Below are 18,876 nucleotides of genomic sequence, written 5' to 3' on the forward strand. Positions count from 1 at the left end.
CAACCCCCCTTGAAAAAATAAATAAATAAAATAAAATAAAAATAAAAATGCAGCACCCCAAACTACTCCATGCGGCTATGCATACAAGCATATTGAACAACTGGAAATATTCGTTTTCACAGTGAAAAAGTCTCAAATACATTACTCACAAAAAACAGGAGAAAGAAACGGACTCAATTCCATACTCAAAAATTCACTGAGCGTGGCGGAACCAAATTTATGGGAACGATGTCTTCTCGAGCGGGGTATAAACTATGGAACTACTTCCTCTCGATCGCAACATGCGCCATTGAAAATCAACGTAGGCCAAGTTTTATGGCATTCATTGTTCAAGTCCGTCTTATTTCTGTAATTTGTGGTTAAGGAAATAACAATGGAGACGATTTTAGAACAACAACGTCGCTACCATGAGGAGAAGGAAAGGCTGTTGGATGCCAAAACAAAGGAAATGATGCATAAGAAAACCACGGTATGTGTTGCATCAATGATAATGCTATTTAATGCTAATGAAGACGTTAATTGATCCAAAGTCAAAGCAAATCAATGTTAGAGCATTAAACAAATTCATATAAGCTAACGTTATTGATGAGGATATTAGCTTATGTGTTTATTTTGTTTATTTGTGGTCGACTAACAATTGTATCAGTTACAATTTAGCTGGCAACAATTGTATTGTCAGCCAGCTAACGTTAGCCAAATAGCTAATGCAACTAACTTGCTATCTAACTAGTTAACGCTAGTAGTACTAACTAGTATATACAACCCAATGGGATGGAGTTTGTCCCGTTTCTGTCTCTGCCAGCTAACTAATATTTATGCATGTTTATTCTCAAACAGTTACGCGAACAAATAAACTCAGACCATCGAACAAGAGCAATGTTGGATGTGAGTATTCTATGTGATATTGAAACATCACAAGTTGCACCTGTATTTTCATATTAACTTGTCTTGTGGCTAACAGTTAGCCTACTTATTTACCTTGCCAAGGACATGCATGATGTGACACTTTTTTTTAAATGACAAGCTTCGTCATCCTTTCAGAGATACATGGACGTGAGTTCAACTGTCAGGGAAGCATATGAAGACAAAGATGGGTAAGTGTGTGTGTGTAATGTTTCAAGCTCTCATGCATGATTAGCCTTTCTATGTGGAGTAAATCAGAGGTGTAATATTTTTGTGTTCTCTTTCTACAGTATGAGGAAGGATGAACTGAACGCCATCTCAGGACCAAATGAGTTTGCAGAGTTCTACAACAGACTTAAACAGATCAAGGAGTTCCACAGGAAGCATCCTAATGAGGTAATTTTGTCAGCTGCTTCCTTTCTGTCCTAGCTAAAAACTGAAGAAATCATGCCAGAAGTATATCTTCTCTGTTGAGAAGGTTCTCAAAAACCATATGTAGTTCTAGACACAGATCTGTTTTAAAGGGGCAATCTGCCATTGTTTTGGTAAAAAGCTGAGGGGATGGGGCAGGAGAAATGTAATCACTCTCAAATTCATAGAGAGAGTTAAAACTGACCATCCATGATATCAAGTATAGTTTGAAACATATTTTGAGGCTATTGGGGGCATAACATGTACTTTTTGGTATACCAGCCACAGTAGCAGGTAGATTTAAAAATCTAACAGTCACTTAGATTTTTTTACCAGCCAAAATGTTTTTCCCGCTACAATTACACCAACAAAACAACAAATATTGATAAGCATACTTTGTAATGTTTCTAAAACAATAAATGTATTACTAGTAAGAAGTAATGTGGTACACACAAACAGAATCCAGGCACTTATCCTCTCCCGTCTGGACTACTGCAACTTGCTGTTGGCTGGGCTCGCCACTTGTGCCATCAAACCCATGCAACTTATCTAGAATCCTGCAGCCCGCATGGTTTTCAACCTTCCCAAGTTCTCTGTCACCCCTCTCCTCCACATACTCTACTGGCTTCCGGTCGAAGCTCGCATCCACTACAAAACCATGGTGCTAACCTACGGAACAGCAAGAGGAACTGCCCCTCCCGACCTTCAGGCTATGCGCAAACCCTACACCTCAACCCAAGCAGTCCTTTCTTCCACCTCAGTTCTCTTGGCCCTCCTAACCCTACGGGAGGGCATCACCCACTTAGCCAAGTCCATGCTCTTCTCTGTCCTGGCACCCCAATGGTGGAACCAGTTTCCCCCTGAAGCTAGGACAGCAGAGTCCCTGCCCATCTTCTGAAAACATCTGAAACCCTACCTCTTCAAACAGTATCTTAAATAGTCCTCCTCAACAACTAAAAATTAAATGTGAACCAGCACTTTCACTTGATACCCCTCCCCCTTTCTAGCTCTGATTCTACTGATAACTACTTTATTGAGGAAAAATGTACTTTCTCTGCCTGTGATTTGTGGTTTTCCCACCTAGCTTCTCTGAAGATGAATGCACTAGCTTTATGTCGCTCTGGATAAGAGCGTCTGATAAATGACTAAATTGTAAACAATGTATATTTAATTACATTTTTTAATACAAATGTTCAGGTTACAGTGGTAACGTGACTCGAGTCATGTTTGTGCCTGTGAGATTGGGTCTGAGTAGTAGACAGTGGTGTAAAGTACTAAATAATTTTACTTCACTGCATTCCTAAAGAAAATAATGTACTTTCTACTCCATACATTTCCCCTGACACCCAAAGGTACTTGTTACATTTTAAAAGCAGGACAGAAAATGGCCCAATTCACACACTTATCCAGAGAACCTCCCTGGTTATCCCTAATTCCCCTGATCTGGCTGACTCACTAAACACAAATGCTTTGTTTGTAAATTATGTCTGGGTGTTGGGAGTGTGCCCCTGGCTACCCATACGTTTAAAATAGAAAAAAAACTTGTGCTGTCTGGTTTGCTTAATATAAGGAAGTGTAAATTATTTGTACTTTTACTTTTGATACTTAACTATATTTATAACCAAATACTTTTAGACTATTACTCAAGTAGTGTTTTACTGGGTGACTTTCACTTTTACTTTTACATTTTCTATTAAGGTATCTTTACTTTTACTCAAGTATGACAATTGGGTACTTTTCCCACCACTGGTAGTAGAAGCGTTGTCTTCTCTAGCAGTAGAAAAACCTACTTTGTGGACTAAACAATGTAAATGGCCAAGAAACACAATGACAAAGTCTCACTTCAGTAGATGTTGGTTTCAAGTAAATTAAACCAACTTTTATGCCTGTGCACAGCGCTTCTAAAAACAATTATTTCACTCAGCTCGTCACTTGAGCACAGCTCCCAGCCAGGCAGTGTTGCAGAACGGGGTGGAATAGGCTATACAGGGTTATTTGACTGTTTTAATTAACCAGCTATGAAACATAATGGAATAAATATTTTAAACAGCTACTCGTGCATTTATTTTACTATAAATGTGATCATACTTTGCTATTTTTAGTCACAAGTGCAAGTGACATGCTTGCACTGTGGAGCCCTGACCACCCGCCAACGTGGCGGGTGAAATGGACATTTTACCCGCCAATGCCAAAACCTACCCACATTTGGCGGGTGTTAATTTTAGGCCCTGGAGGCTGTACTCTACAGTGTTTGTTTACAAACAATGGAGTAAAATAAGCTTATGTTTTGGCTTCTGGTGGGGTATGACAGTTTAACTAAGTGCATGAGGTATTTTTAAGTTATTCTTCAAGAATCAGTGGGGTTATGTAATTCATTTAAAAGTCAAATAGATACACCATCGCAGATTGCCCCTTTTAAATTACTATTATAATTCTATATGTCTATTGATTCTGTATGTAATTCTACAGTTCCAGGTGCATGAAAGGAAAAAGATCCTCGTGTTATTGCATGTTCCACAATAAATGTCTTAAACCAAATCTTGAACAAAAGTTTAGGTCAACCAACCTTCATCAGGGTTTATCATGTCTCCTGCTGTGGCTAAATCTGTATGTTATTGTTGTTTCAGATATGTGTGCCCATGTCCATGGAGTTTGACGAGCTGGTCAAGGCTAGAGAGAACCCAACTGAAGAAACACAGAGTGAGCTTTCTACACTATGGTGGTGGTATCCATGTCGGACTCTCAGTGTAGGTATTAATGTAATGATTTATGTGGTCTTTCCCCAGACATGGTGGAATTCAGTGATGAGGAGGCCTACGGACGCTACCTGGATCTCCATGACTGCTATCGGAAGTTTGTCAACCTGAAAGGGGCCGAGGTAAGGTGCCCACTCTCCATACCCACCATAATCTAAAGTCTATTGTAAAACTATACTAAAACCTTCTGGCCTTTCTGTTTCAGAAACTGGAGTACATCAGCTACCTGTCCTCGTTTGACCAGCTGTTTGATATCTCCAAAGACAGAAAGAACGCTGAATACAAAAAGTAAGCATAGCTAACTGTTTTTATCATGATGTTTTCTTTGCGATTGTACTGTAAATGTACTATACTAAACACAACATGCAACAATTTTACTGAGTTACATTTCATATAAGGAAATCAGTCAATTGAAATAAATTCATTAGGCCTTAATCTATGTATTTCACATGACTGGGAATACAGATATGCCTCTGTTGGTCACAGATATATATATTTTTTAAAGTAGGGGTGTGGATCAGAAAACCACTCAGTATCTGGTATGACCACCATTTGCCTCATGCAGCACAACACATCTCCTTCCCATAGAGTTGATCAGGGTGTTGATTGTGGAATGTTGTCCCACTCCTCTTCAATGGCTGTGCGAAGTTGCTGGATATTTGCGGGAACTGAACACGCTGTCGTACGCGTCGATCCAGAGCATCCCAAACATGCTCAATGGGTGACATGTCTGGTGAGTATGCAGGCCATGGAGGAACTGGAACATTTTCAGCTTACAGGAATTATGTACAGATCCTTGCGACATGGTGCATTATCATGCTGAAACATGAGGCGATGGTGGCACAACAATGGGCCTCTGGATCTTGCCATGGTATCTCTGTGTATTTAAATTGCCATTGATAAAATGGAATTGTGTTTGTTGTCTGTAGCTTATGCCTGCCCATACCATACCACCACCATGGGGCACTCTGTTCACAACGTTGACATCAGCAAAACGCTTGCCCACACGACGCAATACAAGCTGTCTGCCATCTGCCCAGTACAGTTGAAACCAGGATTTATCATTTAAGTCAATGAAGAACACTTCTCCAGCGTGCCAGTGGCCATCGAAGGTGAGCATTTGCCAACCGAAGTCGGTTACGACGCTGAACTGCAGTCGTGAGGATGACGAGGACACCGATGAGCTTCCCTGACAGTTTGTGCAGAAATTCTTTGGGTGTACAAACTCGGTTTCATCAGCTGTTCTGGTGGTTCGTCTCAGACCATCCCGTAGGTGAAGATGCCGGATGTGGAGGTCCTGGGCTGGCATGGTTACACGTGGTTTGCGGTTGTGAGGCCGGTTGGGTGTACTTAAATGACAGTGGAGGCGGCTTATGGTCGAGAAATTAACATTTAATTGTCTGGCAACAGCTCTGGTGGCCATTCCTGCAGTCAGCATGCCAATTGCACGCTCCTTCAACTTGAGACATCTGTGACACAACTGCATGATTTTAGTGGCCTTTTATGCTCTGGATAAGAGCGTCTGCTAAATGACTTAAATGTAATGTAATGTATTGTCCCAGCAAAAGGCGCGCCTGTGTAATAATCACGCTGTTTAATCAGCTTCATGATATGTCACACTTATCAGGTGGATGGATTATCTTGGCAAAGGAAAAATGCTCACTAACAGGGATGTAATCAAATTTGTGCACAATTTGAGTGAAACACGCTTTTTGTGCGTCTGCAACATTTCTGGGATCTGTTATTTCAGCTCATGAAACATGGAACCAACACTTGACGTTGTATTCATATTTTTGTTCAGTATAAATGTTATTCCTATATAATTGTAGTACCTTTTTTGAATTTGTTTTTCCATCAGGTTGTGTGACACCTGTGTTATGTTATAACAGGTACTTAGAGATGCTACTGGAGTACCTTCAGGACTACACAGAGAGAGTCAAACCTCTGCTTGACCAGAATGATCTCTACGGCAAGATCTTGGGAGAGTTTGAGAAGAAGTGGGAGATGGGGACCTTCCCTGGCTGGCCAGTGAGTGTCCAAGATGGGGAGGACGTCTACTATAGCAACAGTAGTGTGATGGTCTAGATGGGTGTTTTAATTATTATTATTATTATTTTTTAATTCTCTTATAGAAAGAGACGAGCAGTGCTCTGACCCATGCAGGAGCCCACCTGGACCTTTCTGCTTTCTCCTCTTGGGAGGAGTTGGCTTCCCTGGGTCTGGACAGGTTAAAGTCTGCCCTTATGGCCCTGGGCCTGAAATGTGGAGGGTAAGCAATTAACATACTTTTCTGTGGCTGGGAGGTCATCTATGGACATGCAATCAATCTGGAATATGGTAATAACATTATTGTAATTGCAATGTTATAACAGTAACTGGAAAAATGTAATATCAAATTCCATCTGTACACTAGGAGTATATATAGACGGTGTAATGATTAGGGCTGTTGTGGTGACCGTATTACCGCCACCCTGCTGGTCACGAGTCATGAAGGCAGTCAAATTCCATGTTTTAATTTTTAATTTTACCTTTATTTAATTAGACAAGTCAGTTAACTTCTTATGGCTGCATCCCGTAACCGGGATCGATATGACAACAGCCAGTGAAATTGCAGGGCGCCAAATTCAAACAACAGAAATCTCATAATTAAAATTCCTCAAACATACATGTGTCATATCATTTTAAAAGGTAATTTACATTTACATTTAAGTCATTTAGCAGACGCTCTTATCCAGAGCGACTTACAATCTTGTTGTTAATCCCACCAAAGTGTCCGATTTCAAATATGCTTTTCAGCGAAAGCACTACAAACGATTATGTTAGGTCACCACCAAACCACAATAAGCACAGCCATTTTTCCAGCGAAAGATAGCAGTCAGAAAAAGCAGAAATAGAGATAAAATTGTTCACTAACCTTTGTTATCTTCATCAGATGACACTCATAGGACTTCATGTTACACAATACATGCATGTTTTGTTTGATAAAGTTCATATTTATAACAAAAAATCAGAGTTTACATTGGCGCGTTACATTCACTAGTTCCAAAAACATCAAGTGATTTTTGCATAGCCACATCGTTTCAACAGAAATACTCATCATAAATGTAGGTGATAATACAAGTTTTACACATGGAATTATAGATATACCTCTCCTTAATGCAACCGCTGTGTCAGATTTCAAAAAAACTTTATGGAAACGCAAATCATGCAATAATCTGAGACGGAGCTCAGAACAATAGCCAAATTTGCCGCCATGTTGGGGTCAACAGAAACCAGAAAATACATGATAAATGTTTCCTTACCTTTGAACTTCATCAGAATGCAGTCCTAGGAATCCCAGGTCCACAATAAATGCTTGATTTGTTCGATAATGGCCGTTATTTATGTCCAATTAGCTACTTTGGTTAGCGTCTTTGGTAAACAATTCCAAAGTCACAAAGCGCCTCCACTATAACGCGACGAAATGTCCAAAAGTTACGTAACAGTCAGTAGAAACATGTCAAACGATGTACTGAATCAATCTTTAGAATGTTGTTAACATACATCTTGAATAACGTTCCAACCGGAGAATTAGATTGACTTCAGAAGAGCGGTGGAACGGAGGTCCTCCTCATGTGAAAGCGCATGGTGAAAGCATGCTCAGCTCGTGGCAGTGATTACTAATTCCTGTCTCCTTCGGCCCCCCTTCACATTAGTCATCAGACAAAGTTCTATTGACTGTTGACATCTAGTGGAAGCCGTAGGAAGTGAAAACTCATCCATATCTCGCTGTAATTTCATTGAGAGCTTGGTTGAAAATCTGCCACCTCAGAAAAATGTCAAACAGGAAGTGGAACTTCTCAGGTTTTTGCCTGCCATATGAGTTCTGTTATACTCACAGACATAATTCAAACAGTTTTAGAAACTTCAAAGTGTTTTCTATCCAATACGAATAATATGCGAATATTAGCAACTATGACTGAGGAGCAGGCAGTTTACTATGGGCACCTCTGTGCACCTTTCATCCAAGCTACTCAATACTGCCCCTGCAGCCATAAGAAGTTAAGAACAAATTCTTATTTTCATTGACGGCCTAGGAACACTGGGTTAACTGTCTTGTTCAGGGGCAGAACGACAGATTTTTACCTTGTCAGCTTGGGGATTCGATCTAGCAACCTTTCGGTTACTAGTCCAACGCTCTAATTGATAGTTTAACATTTTAAGCTAAATCGTTCTGATCTGTTACGTCAGCCACATTGTGTAAAAAAGTTTTGATGCTAGTGGTTGTATTAATTTGATCTATCACATCCCACAACTGTCCCAGACTGTTTGGAATATTTATTTCTCGCACAGAATAGGTCAACTTTTGTACTATAGGGGATAGTAGATTGACATAAGCTAGTGCTTTTGCTGTTTGTTAGGGAAAGGGTGATACCTAGTCAGTTGTACAACTGAATGCCTTCAACTGAAATGTGTCTTCTGCATTTAACCCTCTGAATCAGAGAGGTGCGCGGGGCTGCCTTAATCGACATCCACGTCTTCGACGCCCGGAGAACAGTGGGTTAACCTTCTTGCTCAGATTTTTACCATGTCAGCTCAGGGATTAGATCCAGCAACCTTTCTGTTACTGGCACAACGCTTTAACCACTGAGCTGCCGTCAGGCCTACTCATCTTGTTGGCTCAGGAAAAGGAAATGTAGACATTTCTTCTAGTATCTTCAATTTGCACCTCGGAATTGCGTCCCCGATGTCTGTCTTCACTTGTAGCCTGTGAGAAAGACCAGATCACGTAAGTGAGAGGTGCTTCGGAGCAGGCAGCACTAGGCATGTATTATTTTAGAGTGTATTATGGCCATGCAAAGGGGATGCTGCCGGGAAATTCGAAGCATTATCAAGTGCTTCTCAAATTGTGAATGAGACTGACCGTGTGTACAGCCTGCGCAAAAAAACAAAGCAGAGCTCATGCCTTTTCAAGTGACTTTTTTTCATTATGCAGCCTTACAATGTATTACAAATCAAAATATATAGCCGTGTTTGTAGAACAATTAAAGTTATATTAATAACTTTAAATTGAGCATATAGGAGTACCTATTTTTGTTAACCGCTCAACACAGACATGTGCATACTCCCTCAGAAATAGTCTGGAGAAAATATCCTTTCTATTTTATTGAGCTGTGTTCAATTGTATTATTCATACTATACAATAATGCCACGGAATTCTAAGCAAATCTTGTCTGCTAAATGAACTGGTGTAGCCCACAGCCATAGCCAGATCAGGACCTAACATAAGGACAACTCAGAGTATGCTGCTATTTTCTTCTGAAATAAACTGCTTTTGCATGTTTCTGTAGACTGATTTAAAATAAATAATGGATTTATTGTGAAGGTGTAGGCTATATTATATGGATTTATTAGACTTTTAAAATGTAGATGTTCCAAAGGTCCGCATCAGTGGCTTGTAGGCTGTGTGTGGAAGCCAGGAGATGCTAAATGTGTTTGTCAATTACCGTGAGACAGTTATTTGATTGACAATCACTGGCTGATGAAATTTTGTGACTGCCACAGCCCTAGTAATGACTAATTAAATATCGGATTCGGTGTGTCAGATGAAAGGTGGCTAAATGTGTATGTGACCCCACAGAACCCTGGAGGAGAGAGCCCAGAGGCTGTTTAGCACCAAAGGCAAATCTCTGGAATCTCTGGATCCCTCCCTATTCGCCAAGAACCCTAAGTCCAAAGGACCCAAGAAGTATGTGATCGTCAGTTAAACACTTGCATGATTGTGTTTTTCTGCACCTGGTGGGATGATGTAGCCTTGTTATTGACCATTCTAATTTCTGCAGAGACACGGAGCGTAACAAAGAAATCGCCTTCCTGGAGTCTCAGATTTATGAGTATGTGGAAATCCTGGGGGTATGTAAAAGCTGGCAAGGATGACTCTTATATATTTTCACAATCGTATTTAATCAATGTCAGTAGTTGTGAGGACGACTTTTGAAATGTGCCTATATAAAATGGTTAGTTCCGGCCAATCTATAGGTGTGTGTTACTCCCGATAATCCACACAAACACCTGTTCACAGTTCCATCTGATTGTCTATGGCACTGTAGGAGCAGAGGCAGCTGACCCATGAGAACGTGCAGAGGAAGCAGGCCCGGACAGGAGAGGAGAGAGAGGATGAAGAAGAGGAGCAGCTCAGTGAGAGTGAGAGTGAAGATGAGGACAACGAGATCATCTACAACCCCAAGAACCTGCCTCTCGGCTGGGATGGAAAGGTCAGGACCTCCTTTCATACATCAGACCTGTGTACTAGCTGTGAAAAAGTTCTGCAATCAAATAAAAGCGGTATTATTTATTCAGACTTTATTGTACAGCGGTTGCATGCCACCATGCTAATCTTGTTTATCTGTTCTAGCCCATTCCATACTGGCTGTATAAACTCCATGGGCTGAACATCAACTATAACTGTGAGATCTGTGGAAACTACACATACAGGGGACCCAAGGCCTTCCAGAGGCACTTTGCAGTATGTTCAAATTTCTCATAATTATTAGCTTACGTCATTACAATGTCATACTGGGTTATTACATTGTTATATCAATGCCCTCCTTTCATGTTTTAATATGTGCATAATGAGTGAAACTGAAGAGGATTCGATTTTAGAAAGTGTACTAATTCTGTTCTCCGCTAATATTGTTGCTAGCTAATATGTTGTCTTGCCCACCCCCCAGGAGTGGCGTCACGCCCATGGCATGCGCTGCCTGGGAATCCCCAACACGGCTCACTTTGCCAACGTCACCCAGATCGAGGACGCTGTCTCTCGTAAGTAGTTCTGTTACAGCCCTGATAGAGGCTGAGGCAGATGATAAGTGAAAAGAATGAGTATTGTTAATTGGGTTGAATAGAATCATGTTAGAGAAAAGTGTTACCAGACCAATAAATATTGGTCAGTGTAGTTGTGCAACCAGATTGCCCTCGCAAAAAAGTTTCTAACCGCAAGGGTCTTTACTGGTTAAATAATGAAAAATGGCTGGTCACGGCCTCCCGAGTGGCGCAGCGGTCTGAGGCACTGCAGCGCAGTGCTTGAGGCATCACTAAAGACCCGGGTTCGATTCCCAGGCTGTCACAGCCAGCCGGCCGTGACGGGGAGGCGGTGCACAATTGGCTCATTGTCGTCTTGGTTTGGAGAAGGGTTTGGCCGGACGGGATTTCCTTGTCCAATTGCGCTCTTGTGACTTCTTCTGGCCATCCGGGCGCATGCAAGCGGACTTCGGTCGTCAGCCCTAAGGTGTTTCCTCTGACACATTGGTGCAGCTGGCTTCCAGGTTAAGTGAGCAGTGTGTCAAGGATGCGTGCCGCTTGGCGGGGTCGTGTTTCGGAGGACGCGTGGCTCTCGACCTTTGCTTCTCCCGAGTCTGTACGGGAATTGCAGAGATGGGATAAAACTGTGACTACCAATTGGATATCATGAAATTGGGGGGAAAGGTAAAAAATAACAAGACTGGTCTTTCAGTCCATGTGCTGGATCATGATGGATGATAATACTAATATGTATTTTTAACCCAGTGTGGTCAAAGCTGAAGTCCCAGAAGTCATCAGAGCGGTGGCAACCAGATACAGAGGAGGAGTACGAGGACTCTAGTGGAAACGTGGTCAACAAGAAGACCTACGAGGATCTGAAGAGACAGGGTTTGCTGTAGAGCGTTGAGACGCGCAACGTGATGACCACCGAAAAATGTCTTTATTTGACCTTTTCATTTCCACCTAATCTGTTGTACCTTTAACTGTAAGTTGTAATGTTGTTTTTAGTAATTCCTCCCTTTGACAACCTTTTTGAAATGAAGCAGCCATTGATTTTAATAATACATTTGAGTACCATTTGTCACCATTTTTGTTTGAGTTGTTAGTTCTAGTAGAAAGCAATTGTAATGTCTTATCAAGTTGCCTAGGGCAAGGGTATTCAACTCCTTACGAGGTCCAGAGCTTGCTGGTTTTCTATTCTACCTGATAACTAATTGCACCCACCTGGTGTCCCAGGTCTAAATCAGTTCCTGATTAGAGGGGAACAATGGAAAAAATGCAGTGGAACTGGTTTCGAAGTTCAGAGTTGAGTTTGAGGGCTTAGGGGGTCACCTGAACGACTGCCCATTCCCTTGTGATTAAACATTTTGGGATAAATGTACCTCTGCTACATCCAATGGTGCTTTGACAGGACCCATGGTTTGTAAGAACCCTCGCCTTGTGCGAGGGGAGTCTACCTATATCTTTACACTTGCTCATTGATTCCTCTGTTTGCCTGGTATGGAAAATGAACATGTAATTTCTCATACATTTATTAAAATATTTAAGGCTTGCTCAGCAGTCTTTTTGGCATTAAACAAAAGACTTCTACTATATTTGAGTGAGTTGTTAATTAGTCAATATTCTTGTAACATGCCTTGCAGTGACATGCAAATTGACTTACAGGATCAGTTTGCCAATGTAAGAGTACAGTTGAGGGAAGAAAGATGGCTGAATATTACTAAAAGAACAGTTAATCTGATGAATTTGGTCTGTGTTTAACTGTAATATACACCATCCGACAGTCATAAATAGTGATACTGTACAGAAACATGTATTAAGCAGAGATATGGACAGTATTTCATTGTTTACCAATCTAGTTGGGCACTAATTTACATGACCACATTATCAGTCTCCAGGCTGCACCCATTAAAAGGCTGCCTCTCGTTTAAAGAGAACTAGGAACTAAGCCTTTCCTTGGCTGATGGGTTGAGATGGCAGTTCTGGCTCTTGATGTCGGCTGTGTCCTGAGGGCATCATAAAACAACTACAGTGTGTTCTACAAGTGCTCCTGGACCCTAGGGACAACACTAACGAGATGGGTTCATATCTCTCATTGAGGAATACTGAGCTCACCAAAATAATGCCCACACCATCACCTGACTGAGAATCTGAAACCTTCATTAATTAACACACCTTTGCTAGCCTGAGTGCCAGATCTGTTTGTACTGTCTGTTTGTACTGGGACTCAGGCTACACTTTTGCAGATGAATTCTCTGCACGTTGTCATTTAGTGCTTTTGAATCTAACTATTAGGAAAACTGTGGGAGATGGAGACCAACTTCCACAAATGACCCCAACATGACAAAAGCTCAAACCAACCAACTCACCATGAGCAAACTATCCCATATACACAACCAGCTCAAAGACTGAGAACAGCCAAACCATTCACACCACCATGGTCTCACCAGGAAGAGACTTCTACAATACAGACCGTAAAAAATAAGTCTTCCCTACATATCAGACTGGGGGATAATACACCAAAACTCAAGACTGAGAGACACAATACGGAAAAAGATAGAATGAAAGTCACCCCTTCTTTGGGGCTCCCGAGTGGTGCAGCGGTCAAAGGCACTGCATCTCAGTGCTAGAGGTGTCAATACAGACACCCTGGTTCAAATCCAGGCTATCACAACCAGCTGTGATTGGGAGTCCCTCAATTGGCCCAGCGTCGTTCGGGTTTGGCCGGTGTAGGCCGTCATTGTAAATAAGAATTTGTTCTTAACTGACTTGCCTAGTTACATTAAAAAAATAAAAATACATCTCAAGAAGGAGATAGTGAACTATAGTGAGGATGAGTCCCGACCCCTCCTGTCTCAGCCTCCAGTATTTACAGTGCCTTGCAAAAGTATTCATCCCCCTTGGCATTTTTCCTATTTTGTTGCATTACAACCTGTAATTTAAATAGAGTTTTATTTGGATTTCATGTAATGGACATTAGAGGCCTACCGATTAATCGGAATGGACGATTAATTAGGTCCGATTTCACGTTTTCATAACAATTGGAAATCGGTAATTTTGGACGCCAATTTTGCCGATTATTATTATTATTTTTTACACCTTTATTTAACTAGGCAAGTCAATTAAGAACACATTCTTATTTTCAATGACGGCCTATGAACGGTGGGTTAACTGCCTTGTTCAGGGGCAGAACGACAGATTTTTACCTTGTCAGCTCAGGGATTCAATCTTGCAACCTTACGGTTAACTAGTCCAAAGCTCTAACCACCTGCCTCACGAGGAGCCTGCCTGTTACGCGAATGCAGTAAGAAGCCAAGGTAAGTTGCTAGCTAGCATTAAACTTATCTTATAAAAAACAATCAATCAATCAATCATAATCACTAGTTAACTACACATGGTTGATGATATTACTAGTTTATCTAGCGTGTCCTGCGTTGCATATAATCGATGCGGTGCGCATTCGCGAAAAAGGACTGTCGTTGCTCCAACTTATACCTAACCATAAACATTAATGCCTTTCTTAAAATCAATACACAGCAGTATATATTTTTAAACCTGCATATTTAGCTAAAATAAATCCAGGTTAGCAGGCAATATTAACCAGGTGAAATTGTGTCACTTCTCTTGCGTTCATTGCACGCAGAGTCAGAGTATATGCAACAGTTTGGGGCGCCTGGCTCATTGCGAACTAATTTGCCAGAATTTTACTAATTATGACATAACATTGAAGGTTGTGCAATGTAACAGGAATATTTAGACTTATGGATGCCACCCGTTAGATAAAATACAGAACGATTCCGTATTTCACTGAAAGAATAAACGTTTTGTTTTCGAGATGATGGTTTCCGGATTCGACCATATTAATGACCCAAGGCTCGTATTTCTGTGTGTTATAATTAAGTCTATGATTTGATAGAGCAGTCTGACTGAGCGATGGTAGGCACCAGCAGGCTCGTAAGCATTCATTCAATTTTGTGCGTTTTGCCACAGCTCTTCGTGCGCTGTTTATGACTTCAAGCCTATCAACTCCCGAGATTAGGCTGGTGTAACCGATGTGAAATGGCGAGCTAGTTAGTGGGGTGCGGGCTAATAGCGTTTCAAACGTCACTCGCTCTGAGACTTGGAGTGATTGTTTCCCTTGCTCTGCATGGGTAACGCTGCTTCGAGGGTGGCTGTTGTCGATGTGTTCCTGGTTCGAGCCCAGGTAGCGGCGAGGAGAGGGATGGAAGCTATACTGTTACACTGGCAATACTAAAGTGCCTATAAGAACATCCAATAGTCAAAGGTATATGAGATACAAATCGTATAGAGAGAAATAGTCCTATAATTCCTATAATAACTACAACCTAAAACTTCTTAAAGCACATATTGCACTTTTACTTTCTTCTCCAACACTTTGTTTTTGCATTATTTAAACCAAATTTAACATGTTTCATTATTTATTTGAGGCTAAATTGATTTTATTGATGATTCATTCAGTATTGTTGTAATTGTCATTATTACAAATAACTTTATTATTATTTCTTTTTAAATTGGCCGATTAATCGGTAGCGGCTTTTTTTGGTCCCAATAATCGGTATCGGCGTTGAAAAATCATAATCGGTCGACCTCTAATGGACATACACAAAACAGTCCAAATTACTTGTTTCAAAATATTTAAAAAAAAATATTCACCCCTTTGCTATGAAGCCCCTAAATAAGATCTGGTGCAACCAATTACCTTCAGAAGTCACATAATTAGTTAAATAAAGTCCACCTGTGTGCAATCTAAGTGTCACATGATCGGTCACATGATCTCAGTATATATACACCTGTTCTGAAAGGCCCCAGATTCTGCAAAACCACTAAGCAAGGTGCACCACCAAGCGGCATCATGAAGACCAAGGAGCTCTACAAACAGGTCAGGTCTGGTCAGAGACTCATATCTCCCTCACTAGCTTTAAGCACCAGCTGTCAGAGAAGCTCACAGATCACTGCACCTGTACATAGCCCATCTGTAAATAGCCCATCCAACTACCTCATCCCCATACTGTATTTATTTATTTATCGTGCTCCTATGCACCCCAGTATCTTTACTTGCACATTCATCTTCTGCACATCTACCATTCCAGTGTTTAATTGCTATATTGTAATTACTTCGCAACCATGGCCTATTTATTGCCTTACCTCCCTTATCCTACCTCATTTTTCTACTGTATTATTGACTGTATGTTTGTTTATTCCATGTGTAACTCTTTGTTGTTGTTTGTGTCGAACTGCTTTGCTTTATCTTGGCCAGGTCGCAGTTGCAAATTATATCCTTGTCTCATCGCACACTAGCGACTCCTGTGGCGGGCCGTGCGCAGTGCACGCTGACCAGGTTGCCAGGTGTACGGTGTTTCCTCCGACACATTGGTGCGCCTGGCTGTCGGGTTGGATGTGTGCGTTGTGTCAAGAAGCAGTGCGGCTTGGTTGGGTTGTGTTTCGGAGGACGCATGGCTCTCAACCTTCGCCTTTCCCGAGTCCGTGCGGGAGTTGCAGTGACGAGACAAGACTAACTACTACCAATTGGATACCACGAAATTGGGGAGAAAAAAGGGATAAAAAAAAAGAGAAGTACAGATCAGGGTTGGGTTCTAAAAAAATATCAGAAACTTTGAACATACCGTGGAGCACCATTCAATCCAATTATTAAAAAATGGAAAGAATATGGCACCATAGCAACCTGCCAAGAGAGGGCCACCCACCAAAACTCAGACCAGGCAAGGAGGGCATTAATCAGAGGCAACAAAGAGACCAAAGATAACCCTGAAGGAGCTGCAAAGCTCCAAAGCGGAGATTGGCGTATCTGTCCATAGGACCACTTTAAGCCGTACACTCCACAGAGCTGGGCATTACGGAATTGTGGCCAGAAAAAAAGCCATTGCTTAAAGAAAAGAATAAGCAAACACGCTTGGTGTTTGCCAAAAGGCACATTGGAGACTCCCCAAACATATGGAAGAGGGTACTCTTGTCAGATGAGACTAAAATTGAGCTTTTTGGCCATCAAGGAAAACGCTATGTCTGGCGCAAACCCAACACATTTCATCACTCCGAGAATGCCATCCCCACAGTGAAGCATGGCTGTGCGGATGTTTTTCATCAGCAGGGACTGGGAAACTGTTCAGAATTGAAGGAATGATGGATGGCGCTAAATTGAGGGAAACCTGTTTCAGTCTTCCAGAGTTTTGAGACTGGGACGGAGGTTCACCTTCCAGCAGGACAATGACCCTAAGCATACTGCTAAAGCAACATTCTAGTGGTTTAAGGGGAAACATTTTTAAATATCTTGGAATGGCCTAGTCAAAGCCCAGACCTCAAACCAATTGAGAATGTGTGGTATGACTTAAAGATTGCTGTCCACCAGCGGAACCCATCCAACTTGAAGGAGCTGGAGCAGTTTTGCATTGAAGAATGGGTAAAAATCCCAATGACTAGATGTGCCAAGCTTATAGCGACATACTCCAAGAGACTTGCAGCTGTAATTGCTGCAAAAGGTGGCTCTACAAAGTATTTACTTTGGGGGGTGAATAGTTTTCAGTTTTTTTTTGTCTTATTTCTTCTTTGTTTCACCCCCAAAATATTTTGCATCTTCAAAGTGGTAGGCATGTTTAAATGTTTAATGTTACCCCCCCCCCCCCCCCCCCCCAAATAATCAAATTTAATTCCAGGTTGTAAGGCAACAAAATAGGAAAAATGCCCAGGGGTGAATACTTTCGCAAGCCACTGTATGCTGCAATAGTTTGTGTCGGGGGGCTAGGGTCAGTCTTATGTCTGGAGTATTTCTCCTGTCTTACTGGCCACCCCTCAGAGCCTGGTTCCTCTCTAGGTTTCTTCCTAGGTTCCTGCCTTTCTAGGGAGTTTATCCTAGCCACTGTGCTTCTACATCTGCATTGCTTGCTGTTTGGGGTTTTAAGCTGGGTTTCTGTATTGCACTTTGTGACATCGGCTCATGTAAAAAAAGCTTTATAAATATATTTGATTACAGATGTCTAAACTACATCTCAGAGTGAGAGTAGCTTTATTTACCACGACATTACAGATGTCCTACCAACATCTCAGAACAATGGAAACAGTAATGAAGATGTCAGTAATGAAGAATTCCCCAAAGTCAAGACTGACAGACTCTAAAGCCCATCACAAAGACAACCTCCCTATCTTCCAAACTATCTGTCTATTCAGGGCTATGGTGCAGATGTTTTCCCCACAACAGAGACGGGGAAGAGTTACTCTGACGTCGTCAACACCCTGGCACAGGCCGACAGATATGACTTTCAAGCCACTGTTTCTTACTCAGGACTAGACGATGTTAAAGACATTGATGATCAAGGTTCCACTGCCTCCAATATGAACCAAACTAACATCATGCTCTTAGGCAAAGATAAAGAAGGTGAATCAATTTACACACATTGGTAAAAAAAACTAATTTTAAAATGTGGGGCCAAATGTTGACTGTTTGCATATTGCTGATCCTTGTCTTTTTTCTTCATCACTTATTATTGTTTATAATACAGTCTACTAGAGCTGCTGCACGATCCACCATATCTAACACGAGAAGCATGACTGTAAATGCTGCTTTGACTAGGAATAAGGTACAAGAACAATTGTGTTCTCTGTATTTTACAGAGTGTTAAAGCTGCATAGCACTCTCTGAGATCCTTTGAATTACTTTGCAGGTGAGGTATTGTAAAACATTTAGCTGCATTGGCATAAAATGCCACATGCATAAGAAGTCTGTGGAGGATGTGTTTGAGGAGGGCATGGACTTCTGTGAGATGAGGAGAGACCCATTCCTATTATGGCTTTCAAAACGAATTTGTCTTTAACATGCAATGTCAATATACTTGGTTATCACCATGTCAGTAGTCTGAAACTAAACTGTTTATGGATGAAGTATTGTTGATGATGATTCTGCTGCTGCTGATGATCACTGTTATTGCTGATGATGGGGATAATGATGATTCAACTACTGCTGTTATTGATGATTCTACTGCTGCTGCTTGTTAAC

At 41.3% G+C, this 18,876-nt stretch overlaps 1 protein-coding gene across 1 annotated transcript; it reads left to right on the plus strand.

Moving 5' to 3' along the window:
- The first annotated feature begins 248 nt into the window (after positions 1–248).
- Positions 249–12,402, plus strand: LOC139558408 (splicing factor 3A subunit 3-like). Its single transcript, XM_071373515.1, has 15 exons — positions 249–469; positions 838–885; positions 1,042–1,094; positions 1,194–1,299; positions 3,942–4,014; positions 4,101–4,192; positions 4,276–4,358; positions 5,960–6,098; positions 6,203–6,339; positions 9,691–9,798; positions 9,893–9,962; positions 10,160–10,324; positions 10,465–10,575; positions 10,781–10,871; positions 11,616–12,402. The coding sequence occupies exons 1-15, from the start codon at positions 374–376 to the stop codon at positions 11,747–11,749; spliced, it is 1,506 nt and encodes a 501-aa protein (XP_071229616.1). The 5' UTR covers positions 249–373; the 3' UTR covers positions 11,750–12,402.
- The last annotated feature ends 6,474 nt before the right edge of the window (positions 12,403–18,876 follow it).

This window comes from Salvelinus alpinus, chromosome 29 (assembly GCF_045679555.1).
Source record: "Salvelinus alpinus chromosome 29, SLU_Salpinus.1, whole genome shotgun sequence".
In the NCBI taxonomy this organism is placed as follows: domain Eukaryota; kingdom Metazoa; phylum Chordata; class Actinopteri; order Salmoniformes; family Salmonidae; genus Salvelinus; species Salvelinus alpinus.

Bases quoted from the DNA above. Each gene is read 5' to 3' on its own strand.
- LOC139558408 (XM_071373515.1), top strand. From the start codon at position 374: ATGGAGACGATTTTAGAACAACAACGTCGCTACCATGAGGAGAAGGAA. The intron at 9,963-10,159 runs GTATGTAAAAGC...ATGGCACTGTAG, and splicing joins AGTATGTGGAAATCCTGGGG to GAGCAGAGGCAGCTGACCCA. The intron at 10,325-10,464 runs GTCAGGACCTCC...TATCTGTTCTAG, and splicing joins CTCTCGGCTGGGATGGAAAG to CCCATTCCATACTGGCTGTA.